The 14,485-nt window shown below is 36.8% G+C and overlaps 1 protein-coding gene across 25 annotated transcripts in view; it reads left to right on the top strand.

Annotated features, from left to right (window-relative positions):
- The first annotated feature begins 85 nt into the window (after nt 1-85).
- TTN (titin) overlaps nt 86-14,485 on the top strand; it is a 245,697-nt gene continuing 231,297 nt past the window's right edge. For 20 of the 25 annotated variants that reach the window (XM_052793469.1, XM_052793487.1, XM_052793478.1 and 17 more), the window contains exons 1-12: nt 86-320; nt 2,489-2,592; nt 6,097-6,300; nt 7,022-7,309; nt 8,073-8,161; nt 8,252-8,496; nt 10,236-10,518; nt 10,756-10,908; nt 11,393-11,512; nt 12,545-12,682; nt 13,510-13,647; nt 14,124-14,261. In XM_052793469.1, coding sequence (XP_052649429.1) covers nt 2,502-2,592; nt 6,097-6,300; nt 7,022-7,309; nt 8,073-8,161; nt 8,252-8,496; nt 10,236-10,518; nt 10,756-10,908; nt 11,393-11,512; nt 12,545-12,682; nt 13,510-13,647; nt 14,124-14,261 — 1,887 coding nt within the window. In that variant the 5' untranslated portion in view covers nt 86-320; nt 2,489-2,501. The remainder of the gene's footprint in view (nt 321-2,488; nt 2,593-6,096; nt 6,301-7,021; nt 7,310-8,072; nt 8,162-8,251; nt 8,497-10,235; nt 10,519-10,755; nt 10,909-11,392; nt 11,513-12,544; nt 12,683-13,509; nt 13,648-14,123; nt 14,262-14,485) is intronic. The other 5 variants (XM_052793480.1, XM_052793479.1, XM_052793486.1 and 2 more) reach the window with 5 other exon arrangements.

A 14,485-nucleotide genomic window follows, 5' to 3' on the forward strand; every position in this document is an offset into this window, starting at 1 on the left:
CAAAATACTTTCTTTTAGGAAACCAATCAGAACTGGCACTGACATGATGAGGCAGACCTGTCAGCAGAGCTGGGGTATATAAAGCAAAACAACTATGTTAGCACTTCTGAGCAGTCGTGCATTCCCCGCCTCGCCTCGGGTGTAGGGATTGCAAAAAAACAAAACTACACTGTCAAGACTGTGTAGTTTTGTTTTTATGATTAGAGGCTCTACAATTCTCATGCTGGGATTGTCTAAAAAAATCTTACTCTGGATAAGGACGTCGTTCAAGAAGATTTCGTTGGGCTTAGCCCACTCTTACAGGCACTTTGAGAGATCAGGTTAGTAACATGTTTCTGCTGGTGGAATAAGTATTTTATCAGTCATTAATAATCCTGATATGGTCTATTATTTATTAATTTTCTTACAGGGGGTATAGGTTTCAGAGTATAGACATGGAATACTTAAATTCTCTGGCAAGATTATGTCTTAAATTTCTGGGAGTAAGTTTTGATAACACTCGGCAAAACGTTTTTCCAGTATATTCATTGTTAAAGACTGTATAAATTAAGATTTGAAGTGCATGGAAACTTCAAAACTCCTTTCTGTTGGGAGTGTTCAAGGTTATGCTACTGAGAGATAAACCGAGAAGCTCCAAGAATAGCTCTGATAAAATGCATATGGTATCAGCTAAGCTCTGATGACTTTTTAAGGGAATCAACTGCTAAGGTATCAATTACATGGCAGCTCTGGAACACTTGTCTGCTGTCATTCATAGCTGGGAAGGTTATTTCTGGAACATGACATTTCAGATGCATACTTTCAATTCTAATTATACAAAAAGCCTTATAAGATGAGATCTTCATCACCGAAATTTGCCTAGACAATGAAATCTATAAACTTTGTGTGAACTCAGTGACAATTCTACTTAATTAAATAATTTCCAATCTATTCTCAAATCAGGAAATTACATATATATAAGATTTTATAATGTTTAATTATATTGCAAGATTATTTCCATGTATTTTAGCTGAGCTTCAAAACATAACTGAAGTAGATCTTGGTGAAATACATGAGACAGATATTTGTATTCATCTTCCTTTCAGAGAACTAGTATTGTGTTAGGATGAAACATTGGTCATTTCTTTCTAATTTGAACTCATTTCCCCCCCACCCTCGAAGCTGAAAATCTTTGATAAAAGGCTGTTCCTCTGTCAAGCTGGAGCAAGTATCCAGATAACTTGTAAAGGCAATAAAAAGCAGCTCAAAATCCCAATACAATATTCAGTTCTGCCCTTATGCACTTATTGTATGTAGGTATCAGGCACTGATTTCAGTGAAGGAACTCATATCCTGAAGAATTTTCACCCCTTTGAAATGCGGCATAAATTTGGCTCATAGTGAAAGAAACTTCACTTTCTCAATTTTTAAGTTAAGCCTGGGACTGTCACAAAATCAGGCACAAAAGGCAAAGTAAACAACAGTAAATGTGTGAGTGAGATTGACTTGAAAAGATTATGGGGTTAACCCTTGTTTGGTAAGACATGATATGCTCTCAGGGGAATTTTTTAGTGAGAAAAATTGTAGCTTCAATAGATGTATGACACTATTAAGAAGATACTAGCTACATTTTAAAAACCTGCACAATTCAACATCAGTAAATAAATATGTTCATGCAAATATAAAATACTCCTAATACAGAAGCTTTTCTAGTGGCAGTGTGCTATTTCAAAGTAGGATCTTGTAGCATAGGAAGAGAAAACAAACTACTTTTCTTTCAGATTTCACATGGATCTGCAGTTGTTCAAACCATCAGCGTCAGTGGCTACCTTATATCCTAGCTCACATTTCGAAGGTGGCTGTCTTCCCATATTCAAAATTCCACTGAGATACTCTCTAAGAAAGAGCAGTATTTTATCTGTGTCTTTAATGCCAATATGCTTCTGCGTAAAATGAAATTATTCACTACTTACAGACTGCTTTTAAAAGAGACCCTCTTGGCATTTTTTTTATTATTAAAAGCCAAATAGATTGTAGACCTTCATGATTTTTTCAGTTGCTGCTTAGTGACCTAGTTGTCTTCCTGCTGGAGAATGCGCTTTGCACTAACAAAACATTTTCAAATCATTCCAAAGAATTTTTACATGGAGATTATTTTCTCTTTCGGTAAAGGAGGTTAATGGACAAACAGAGGCTAGATGACCTGCACAAGGTCATGCAATGGGTCAAGCAGAACTTTGTCTCCTGCTGTGTACTTGTAATGCCAAATCACAGCTTCACTAAATATAACAGTTTCACATGCAACTCAGCCAAGTGTGCCCTAAGAGTAATTTGCTATACAACTTTGTCAAAACCTACAGTCTTCACATTTCACCAGGTCAATGTGATTTAAAACTGAGAAGAGTAAATTGTCATGAAAATAACCGCAAATATTCCTAAAAATCTAGCGAGAAGCATGTATAATAACAATCTCACCATTGATATCTAATTATGTTTTTGTTGCTTTCAGAGTGCCTGTAAAGATGACGACAAAAGCACCAACATTTACGCAGCCATTACAAAGTGTTGTGGCACTGGAGGGTAGTGCCGCAACCTTTGAGGCTCATATTAGTGGTAAGGTTTTGATTCATTCTTGCAAAATTAGTTTGTTGGTTTTTTGTTTTTTGGGGTTTTTTTGTTCTGATCTGAATGGGTAAAGATCAGTGCTGAAATGTGACTACATATCCACATCATACGGTACTGATCAACACTGTGAGGTGCTGTCAGGTATCCACAAACATACCTCATAAAGTTACAAGGCTTCCCAGGCAATAGCCAATCATCCTGCCAATGAGACTGGTGTCTAATTCTCATGTATGTTAGAATCATCAAAACCGGAGGGAAATAGCATTAAAAGTGTATACATAAAAATACATACTGTGCTAATAAGGGAACTCCATATGGGTGCAGAAAGAGTAATCTTGTTTGGATGATGATCAGAGAGAATGAGGAGTCAAGGTGCAAAAGGCAAGGCATATGCTAGTTCTTCATTGACCTAGTGCTAAGCCTTACTCTGGCTAAGCTGTATTTCTACCTCCTGTGCCCTTGAGTTTACTGAATTCCAGAGTTCTGGCAGGGGGGTTAAAAGCACAAAATCTAGGTCCATGTGGCCACTAAAAAGGGTAGGAAACCCTAGTTTGCTGGATAGTAGATGTGTACGGTGATCCTGATGGTAGTACAAGGCTGGATTAACATAATTTAAGTTGTTGATGCAATTTAAAGTTGCCACATAAGTTTAAAGGGTACTTCATTTTGCTGGTCTGCACACTATTAAAACACTGTCTGGTGCAAAACTGCACGCAAACCCCCAAGATAACTTGACCAGATAACCAACACCCTGTTCTAAGAGTGCCTCTGACCTCAGCAGTGACTAATGAGAAATGATATGTGTTCCTACTGATGGAATTATATTGTCTTACAGGCATTAGCAATGTGATGATCCACATACCGTAAAACACTACCCAGATGCTCTGTGACAGGTGCAAACACATGATCTGTCCAACTATAAAGATCTCTGACATCTATGGTCCACTGTCATTCATCCCTTGGTCTCTTTAGATAATACTGGCCCACACAAGGTGTTTGAATATGTCCTGTAGTCTACATCCATGATATTTTTTCATGCCTTATTCAGTTATTTGGCCCTCTACTCTTCAGTTAATTGCCCTGACCTTCTCCTGTTGTCTGTACACTGTAAAATTTCTGTGAAAAGTTTCTTTCCACTGATGATTACAATACTTATTATTCTTACAAATACATAAATATATAATCAGAACTTAGGACGCTAATATTATGGCTCAACGTGTGATTTTGGCTATTTTCATTTGTGTGATATCATGGGAGGGAAACTTGATTTCTTACTAATAGGAGATACAGCAGTTTTTCTAATAGCATATACCATATTTGTATTTTAGTCCCAAACATCATGTGAGGCAATGTCCTGTTAGCTTTTATTCACATTGTGAGATTCTGAAATATCTTTCCTGCCCCAGAAGTATCCACCAAGATTGACAGATCTGACAGTGGCTTGGCATTTCATTTTTCTAATGCAGAAAAAATATGAAAGTTTTATTTCTTGAACTAATTGCATAAATAATGGACTACACAGCTTTATTCTGCTGCATTGTCTGCCCTTCCTATCCGTCATGAATTATCATGAATTTGAAATTCAGACTTTCTTTTTATCTCTGATAACACTGCCCTTTTACATACAAGTCAAGCATTAATACAGAGCTACAATTTGAACGTGAAGAGCCCAGTTAATCTAAGAGTACCAAGAAGCGCTTAGCAACCACCTGAGATGCAATTTTGCAGTCTGTAAACTAGAACAAATGAATTGTACTGTGGTATCAGACCGTGAGTTAAATGCCACGTTACAAAGGCTTGGTATCAGAAAAAAAATACCCAGTACCTCTCCCTGCGCTCAGAAAGCGCAGAGCACACAGACCCCACGGTTAAAAGCAGTAAATGCCAGAGCAGCTAGGACATCGTCACAGGGGGAGCTCTACTGGGTGAGCAGTGACTGAGGGGACATGAGACAGCACATCACTGTCAAGAAAGTCTGCAGTGCTGCTGGCATTAGAACTGTGTCCAGCCTCATGTCTCCACGGTACTGATCAAGTATTGAATTTGTTCATAAGGAACTAGCCTGTACTCTGCTTAACCTTCTTTGAACCGGTATTTTCAGGTGTTACCCAATGCAAGACAGCCTTTACAATCTGCATATTGTTGAAAGTAGCACACAGATTGTATGCAGGTTGGCAGTTCCTGTCACTTACGTCATTGTCAGGACAATTTCATTGAATTCAACTACTTAAGCAGTGAAATTGAGGCACTTCAGGTTAATTTTCTTCTTTTTGGCAATAAAGCTCAAAAAGCCTCAAGGACAGTTTTAAAATGAAAAAGAATGTCCTAATAATTAATATTCAAACCATAGTGTAATTTGGCACATATAAAAGTAAGTCCCTACTCCACAGAGTCCATGCAAAAATATCTATAATCTGAGGTAGATCTTACGTTTTAGTCCCCAGCTCTGTGGCATGGGACTAGCAGAGTGCTCGTAAATTTGTGAAGTTGAGTTTCTTTCAATATGAATTTGGGCTCAGATTTTCAAAATGGCATCTAACTCTGCATCCCTTGAACATACCAGTTTGAGACATCAAAATAGACTCCATTTTTAAAAATGTAGGCCTTGTTCAGCCTATCACACAAACCCCCATGTTTGCTAATCATCGTATGATGCTGCACCAAGAAAATAAAACATTTTGGCAACATTTCAAGAAATTCACTATTGACAACATGATTTTTGGCTGCCTAGCTTAAAAGATTTTGAAACTCATTTGCACAAATGTTGAAGACACGTAGCCCTGGATTTAGTCAGTGGGATCTGCTGGATACTCTATATTTATGGTGATAAAGCCCAAGTTGTCCTCTACCAATAGTACAAAATTGAATTATACCAGCCCCATCAGGGCTGTTTGCTAACTTCCACCTGTGAAATTAACAATGTTTAGATGTACTTTTACCCTTTTGATTTCTAATCCTCTCTAAAACTGGCCACATTCTCTTTCTCTATGTGTGTTTCTATTTTACATATATCTAAAAATCAGTTTTTCAACTATGAGTAAAATTTAAAACTTTCCTAACCAAGTCTGGTGTGACTGCAGACAATTCCAAACTATTGGACTGGATAGTTTTGTTAGCAATAAGCCATACTACTTAGATACTAGCAAATAAATAATAATAAAAAAATACCTCACATGCACTAATTCATCCCCCTCGTAATTTTGATGAGCTTTTATTCCTCAACAGGATTGCCAAACACTACGGTCCACTCATTATTGAAGTGATTTCCTAAGTGCCATAGCCTATGCAGTTGTCCTACTGCTCTGTGTATTTTAAAGACCTTTTTAAAAAGAAATTCCTTTACCACTCTATTACTGGATGTATAAACATACATCTGTGCCTATGCCATTACACTCTACTATAACTGTGTATACATGAGTGAGTATTATGGTAATTTGGATATCTGGCATTTCATAGCATTTTAATCTCCTTTTGCTCTTCCTTTTTCTTTAGGTTTCCCAGTTCCTGAGGTGAGCTGGTATCGGGATGGCCAGGTTCTCTCTGCTGCAACTCTGCCCGGTGTGCAGATCTCGTTTAGTGATGGCCGCGCTAAACTGGTGATCCCCACCGTGACAGAAGCAAACAGTGGAAGATACACTGTACAAGCCACCAATGGATCTGGGCAAGCAACTAGTACTGCTGAGCTACTTGTCACAGGTATCAAGCAGCTAAAGAAAGGCACCTCTCTCTGCTAGCAATGTGAGAAAGAGAGCAATAGCAGAAGTGTCACAGATAATGAAAAAAGTTTGGATTTGAAGTACATGATTGACAAAGAAATAGCAAACCAAATTCCTTTTCCTAAAGCAGTCTAGAATTCAGCATATATTTTCACCAGTAATTTCTAACAGTGCCCTTTACACCTTAAGTGTATAAAGTTTATCTTGATTTTATAAATTCTTAATCACAATTACAAACTTCTGGCTTAGCCCTGTGTACTTCTCATGTGATCTGTCACACTGGCTACATTCAGACTACACATAAAAGAAAGGATAAAGTTCTGCAGGATGGAGCCCTTAATGATATTTAATGATATAAATGATATTTAACACAACAACTCACATAAAGGGCCATACACAAGAGACTGCACTTTTACTACCTGTGGTTATAACCAATGTATCTCTAATTCTAGAAATATTTGCAATCATGGGCATAATCAGAAATATCATACATTTTAAGCACATGAAAAAGTTAAGGGTTTTTGCATTTTGGCAAGTCAACTCCTAATCTTTTGAATGCTTGAGGAGGTAGTATTATCTGTCAGTAGCATGTGAAGGAGAAATAGACCTTGTGCACTTCTAGTAATGAAAATGTCTAGCCCTTACAGTTCTTTTTAACAGACATTATTGTTTTTCTGTTTATTTCTTCAATAAAACTGCAGCTGGAACAGCACCACCAAACTTCTCACAACGACTACAGAGCATGACTGCAAGGCAGGGAAGTCAAGTTCGACTTGACGTGAGAGTGACTGGAATCCCTACACCTGTGGTGAAGTTCTATCGGGATGGAGTAGAAATCCAAAGCTCCCCCGATTTTCAAATTTTACAAGAAGGAGACCTTTACAGCCTAATAATTGCAGAAGCATATCCTGAAGACTCCGGTACCTATTCAGTAAATGCCACAAATAATGTAGGACGTGCTACTTCAACAGCTGAATTGCTAATTCAAGGTAATGGAGTTGAAGTTGCAAGCCATGAAAATGAGAGAGCATTCATTGTTGTAATGGTACAATATGCACCACTTCATCAAAGTTATATCAATAAGTTCACTTACAACTTCTTTCTCAAGAGTTATTAACTTGCTGTCAAAAAGCAGTGTCTTTGGTGAAATTTACCAAAGATTTTTGTCTGAGAATTTAAAAGGACTTTTTCTTCAGAATGGGTCTTCTTTAAACTGAGGATACAATAGACAGAAAAAAGTGTGGGATACTCTCAGTTGTTCTCATTTTGTTCTGTAGATGTCTCAAAGATATATTTGTAAGCTGGCTTTGATGGAATAGATATATTAGACTGCATAACTGTACATGGTGTTGTAAATGAGCCTGGTAAGGATAAAGGCAGTTCTTAGAGAATTGTAGCAGTGAATCATTCTACCCAGAGGAGTCTTGCTTGGATTTCACCTCAGTCAGGCTTCCAGACTGTGTAGTCATTTGAGATCCAGGACTGATTCTGAAGAATCTACAATAAAAGTGTTTTGTTTTCGTTTGGTTTGGGTTTTTTTGTAATGACATGGTAATACAGAAATAATATTTCAACTGTTTACACAATTATCTGTCTATAGATACTGCAAGAATAACAGATGGTTGCTTAATTCTTTCTCTGTTGTTTATATATATTTGTGTATAATTGGAACTGACCATTCATTTATTTCTGCAACTGTTTTTTGTTTGCTGTCATATGCAATTCTTCTGACCATGTTTTCTCTTCCAAAAGGCGAGGAAGAAGCCGTTCCTGCTAAAAAGACAAAGACAATTGTTTCGACTGCTCAGATTTCACAAACAAGACAAGCCAGAATTGAAAAGGTATATTTTTCAAAAACAATGCGGGTAAGGCTAAAATGTGGATGATTACTTCTACAGTATCTCTGACTTGTTTTCTTGATTTCATTGTAGAAGACTGAAGCCCACTTTGATGCCAGATCACTTACAAGTGTTGAAATGGTCATAGAAGGTGCAACAGCACAACAGCTCCCACACAAAGCACCTCCACGAATGCCTCCCAGACCTACATCAAAATCACCAACCCCACCAATAATTGCTGCAAAAGCACAAATGGCACGACAGCAATCACCATCACCTGTTAGACAATCACCATCACCTGTAAGACATGTCAGAGCACCAACACCCTCACCAGTCAGGTAAACTTATTATTCTTCCGAACCAGATTGCTTTTTGAATCACTTTCACATATAGCAGTAATGCTGTAGAACAAAAGCGTAGTATAAAATGGAAGAATGCATTGACTTAATACTGAGTTTATTCTGACAGTGAGCTATAATGTGCTATATTTGCCACTGCTATAGAAGTACACGTCTCTTATGTAAATTTTCTATCCCATTTGGAAGAAAATCCTTTAGAGAATAAATCCCATTTGATTGTTCTACATACAGCTGAAGTAGCACTCAAAGCTCCACATTCATGATGAAAGAGAAGAAAACAGTAGAGCAGTTGGCCCTGATGATTTTAGACAGAGAAATGAGCAAAGACCCTCTGATGGGTGGCAAACAGAATGGAAGGATATGTAAAAAAACGGGAACTCGTGTTCTATGTGTGTGCTAGTAATGACTGCAGAAATAATGTTTTGAAGGTAGGCAAGGTAAATGTCGTTATGGAAAAATTAAGCTTTGCTCTGCTGCATAAAGGGTCTTGAGAGGGAAAGTGAGTGCTTTGAAGAGCAGAGCTCGTGGTCTGGGAGACCCCAGGAGGTCTGTGCTGAGAGGCAGGTAAAGAGAAAATTGCTTTGGAAGTCCTACAGTTTCAGCGCCCTGAAGCACCAACATCATGGAAGGAATGTCTCCAAACTGAGTGCTCAAAAGTGCCCCGTTTAAATTGCCAGAGCTAGGTATGCTGGTGAATTTTGCCCCATTGAGAATAACTTGTAAGGACAGGAAGAAATGGATTGATAGTAACTAGCAATAACAAACTCCATAGATGAAAGAATAATTCAATAGTGCCATCTAGAGTGCATATGGAACTAGAAGTTTGTATTGCCCCGTTAGTCAAACCACTTTTACACATACAACACATTAGAAAATGAATCTAAAAATTAATATGATGCTGCTGCCCTCTACTGCTGCAATTTGTTAATGTTATCTGGGAAATACAGCTGAAAAAAATTCCTCTCAAAGAAAATCTAAGTTAGAAAGCCCGTTAAAGCATTTTGAAAAATGCTTTAAAACTAAGTGCTAGGATTGGGATTAAATTTCTGGAATATCAAAATTTAGAAACTAGCACTTTCCAAGTGGCTACCAACTATTATGGCTGAGATTTCCAAAAGTAAGTATGGGAAAAAATATAGGCCCTGATCAGAAGCTGGCCTGGAGTCTGAGCACATGTGTGGATGACACATGGAAATGAGATATGCTGCAGGAGTAGATACAGTTATGTTATTGCTAGGTGGCTGCAATGTGATATTTTTACAAAGAGCAGTTACACTAATCATTTTGTCTATCTACATAGACTGGACCACAAATGTAATAGGTAATGCTCACAGCCTGTAAGCCTTTTATATTATTCCTATTAGGAGAATTAAGCTAGAGCAAATGGAAACTAATGATGTATTTTTACATTTTAAATGTATGTGCCTGAGTGAAATGCCCTTTGTCATTTGCCCTTATTTCTTTTTGGAAATCTAACTAAGCTACCACAGAGATGTGTTACAATTAAGAGTGTGTGACAAAAACATACATTAGGCATGTTAAAAACAGGTAAGTACGATTTACAAGTAGAACACCTCAAAAACTTTTAAAAAATCAATCTACAAAGTACTGAAGATACCCTGAATGGAGAGTGACTTCAAGTTCAGGCTGAAGTTGTTTATGTAGTTGTCATTGTATGACACTACATTAATTATATTAATACTTTATTTTTTCATTAGGTCGGTTTCTCCTGCTGGAAGAATCTCCACCTCACCTATTAGACCAGTGAAATCTCCATCTCCAATCCGTAAAACACAAGTAGTGACAGCTGGGGCCGAAGTCCTTCCTCCTTGGAAGCAGGAAGGATATGCTGCATCCACAGAAGCCCAGATGAAGGAAACAAGAGTATCTACAAGCGCTACCCAAATAAGAACTGAAGAAAGATGGGAGGGGAGATATGGGGTCCAAGAACAAGTTACCATTAGTGGTGCTGCTGCTGGTGACGTGGCTGGTGCTAGAGAGGTAAACTCTTATTTTTAGAAAGAGCATTGGTTTTGCTCTATGTGTGTACTCACCACTGCTGAATAGATCTGCTAAATGGAATCTGAGAGGCTGAAAAGTGTGTGTATCTGCTGTTGAGAGAGTTCGGCTGCAAATATTTAAATGTTTCTTTGCAACATTCTGTCTCTGTACTTGTTTTGTGCTTCTTCTGAATGTATGCAAAACATGAAAAAATGTCTTTTGATGTGACTAATATAGGTGAGAAAGGACAGTGAAAAAACAGCAGCTGTTGCTACGGTTGTTGCTGCTGTGGATCAAGCCATGGTGAGAGAACCAGCTCCAGGTGTTGTAGAGCAAACTGCTAAAAGGACAGCAATGACTGCAGTCCACGTTCAACCTGTTCGGGAGCAGGTAGAAATAGAGCACAGACATTCTATGATTTCCCTTTTATCCCTTCATCCAACATGCAAACAAGGCATGATTCACTGTGAGGAATTAACAAGATATTACCCAGTGCACTGCAAAAGCATGCATACTTATATAGAGCATCTGGACTGTAAAGGAATGCTCGTGGATCACTTACTCCATTGCTTTCCATCATAGCAGGATTGAAATAATTATTCTTAAACTGTTTTTAAGTTTAGGAATGCCTTCTATGAAAGTGATCCTGTATTCTCCCTTGTCATTTATTCTCTAACATTATTCTTACACTAATGAAGTTTTCCCTCTAATATCTCATTTATAATTTCCCCACTAGGAATAGAATAATTTTCCCTTAGTATTTTTCCTTCACTTGCATTCCTCTCTTATTTTTCCTTCTCCTCTTCTTTTGATGATCAATTTGTTAAAATGAATTTTAAGACTTTGGTTTTTTGTTTGTTGCTATAAAAATCAGATGAGAAAGGAGGCAACGGTAGTACTTACCAGTGACAAAGCCACAAAACAAACAGTAATATCGAGAACTAGAGAAGGAATCGTTACTTCACAAGAACAAAGGCACATCTCTCATGAAAAGGTGAATACAGATGTTACCTATGATTGTCATACCCTGCCTTGTTCAAAAAATCTAATATCTCATCAAAGACAAGCCTATGAACAAGACAAATGACACACCTAATATTATTTTTTCCTTTTATATATGTTCACTCTTCTAGTTTACATTGGTATCATTCGCCTATCTCTCTTTGATGATGAGTGTCTTTCCTTCTTTATTTCACTCCTATTATTAATACCTAACTGTGATAGATAAACTTGCAGAACATTAACTTAGAAAAATTTTGCTTTTTTATATATTGTATGGTGATTTACTAGATATTATTCTCAATCATTTAAAGAATTGACATGTAGGAAATACCTATTAAATTTTCAAACTTTTTTCTGATTTTGTTTCTAAGCTTGCCATTTGTAGCCTGCTTTGTTTGTTGGCAGCACAGTGGGTCAGAAAAAGGAGGAAAAACTCGTTCTGCATTGAAATCAATTTTGAAAATACTGATGAGTGATTGGAATTCAGATTATTTTAGCGTGTGTTTTATCAGACAAATGTGATTTAATGGAAGACCAGCTTTTATGGAGAAATGTTATATTTGTATTCTACCTGAAATGCCTAAGGAGGAAAGTGTATCTTTAAAGTACTGAGAAACAGAAATCCACCTGGGCAAAAAAATTTGCACATTTATGTACAGATTACATCCAAACTTCTTGGCAAAATGAAAGTTACCTAAAACTTGTTTTTAATATCCTACGCTTTCTCAAACTGATTATGATGCAGGACAGTTTTTCTCTGATCCAATTTCTTTTATTACTGCTTTCAGTAACAAAGTAAGCATTTGTGGAATGTTTTATTATTTTTATGCTAGATGTTTATATGTTTTATAAAAAGTCTGTTTATGTTGTTATGGCAGTTTCCAGACTAGATGATTTTGAAATCCAGAGTTTGACGTTTTTCCTCCCTTTCGTTTGTATCCTCTTTTCTAAATGTATCGAAAATCACATACCTTATATTTTTAAACAATATATCATTTAAATTTCTTTATTTGTAAACATCCAGGTAAGAAAAGAACCAGAGAAAACTCCAGTACCCACAGTAATAATTGCTACAGACAAAGCCAAAGAACAAGAAAGAATATCAAGAGCTAGAGAAGAAATATCTACTAGACATGAGCAAGTGCACATTGCTCATGAACAGGTAAATAAATGTTAGAGATGTTTAACTCATTGTTATACTCTAATAAGCTTATAAAACCTCATTCTTCATCAAATGTGCTACGTATTTTTGCTCTGCTTCTTTATGAAGAGAAGATTACAAAATGAAGACTTTATAAAGCAAGGTATTACAGATACAGGCCCAGCATTGCAGGTCCAGTTCTACTAACTTCATAGCAGCTCTGCCTACAGAGGAAGAGTGCAGCTGCCCTTCCTACAGATCCTTTGAGCATTATGGCTTTTATTGCCAGGGTAGTCAGAATTTCATCTGATGCTTAATGACCTTTGATTTTTGTCTGAAGGTAGATTTCTGAAGAAATATTGTAAAGGTTATCTCTCATGAGACGATATTTGTGTGTGGGGTTTGATTTGATGAAGTTCATATTTGTGTGAGGACTGAATGCATCTCCTAGACTATATTGTGGAACCACTGTTTGTTGGAGTAACTGATGAGATAGTTCCATCTACTGATGAGAGTAAATATTAAGTCAGTAATACTCATTTTTATGCAAACAGCTTGTACAAACCATAACGATGATATATCACAATTAACTAGGAAGTGGGAATATTCTTCTCTAATTCACACACAGATTACTGCAATATGCTAATGACTTTGAATGCACTTCGTTCAGCTAGCATATAAAATAGGCTATAACTTGGCCTGTACAAAGGAATTATTCCATTTCTCAGGTGATGTTTTTCTCTCATTGATATACATTCTGAAACCTTATCCCACTTTCCCAAAAAAATGTGTAATTTTGACAACAGGCATAATTGATTATTATTATTTTTCTTTACCATAAAAACTAGATAAGAAAGGAAGATATGAAACCTTCTGTACCGAAGGTAGTAATTACCACTGATAAACCTAAAGCACCGGTCATAGTATCGAAAAGTAAAGAAGGAATTGCTACCAAACAAGAACAAGTGAGCATAACCCATGAAAAGGTGAATAGCACTATTACAACCATATTTGGTTTTTTATCCTCTCTTCTTTACAAACCTTATGTATCCCTCAAAAAATACTAACTATACATTTCCAGCTCATTTTTTCTAAGATTTATTCCACTTACAAACTTTTAGAACTACCATTAATTAGACTATATTATTCCACCTCTTTCTCTCCTAACTGTTTTCATTAATAGGATGCCCATAATTCTCTTCTGACTGACCTTTGGAATGGACTGACTGACTCATGAAATGCATTTTAACTTTTTTTTTTAAAATCATTACTTTTATTTAAATAGGTGTCAGGGTGTAACAATACTTATCAGTATACATATAATACAGAGCTGTGTGCAGTGCACAAGGATCTAACCCCTCAATTCTCCTTCCCTGTTCCCATTCCAAAATGTTTTCTCATTGTTCAAATATCTTTCAAGATCATATGTAACTGAAACTTTTATTTCTGCTATAATAATTAGATTAAAAAGGAAGCTAAGAAAACTACTGTAGTTCCGAAAATAATTGCCACTGATAAAACCAAAGCACCAGTCACAGTGTCCAGAACTAGAGAAGAAATTACAGCCAAGCAAGAACAAATTCATCTAGCTTATGATCAGGTGAATATAGCTGTTGCAGATGTGAAATGCACTGTTACAATTTGTTTTATCTGCAAACCTCACCTTGCAAGAGCTACTTGGGTACAGTAGAATGCCCTCAAATTAAGGCCTGATAACGTACCGTGAAGTGGGATGATTGTCAAGTAACAGAGACAGTGTGGTTAAGTTTCTAGTGATAAAGAGGTTTATGTCTCACCCTGTTAGGAAATACCACTTTTAAGACT

This window comes from Harpia harpyja, chromosome 7 (genome assembly GCF_026419915.1).
Source record: "Harpia harpyja isolate bHarHar1 chromosome 7, bHarHar1 primary haplotype, whole genome shotgun sequence".
Taxonomy (NCBI): domain Eukaryota; kingdom Metazoa; phylum Chordata; class Aves; order Accipitriformes; family Accipitridae; genus Harpia; species Harpia harpyja.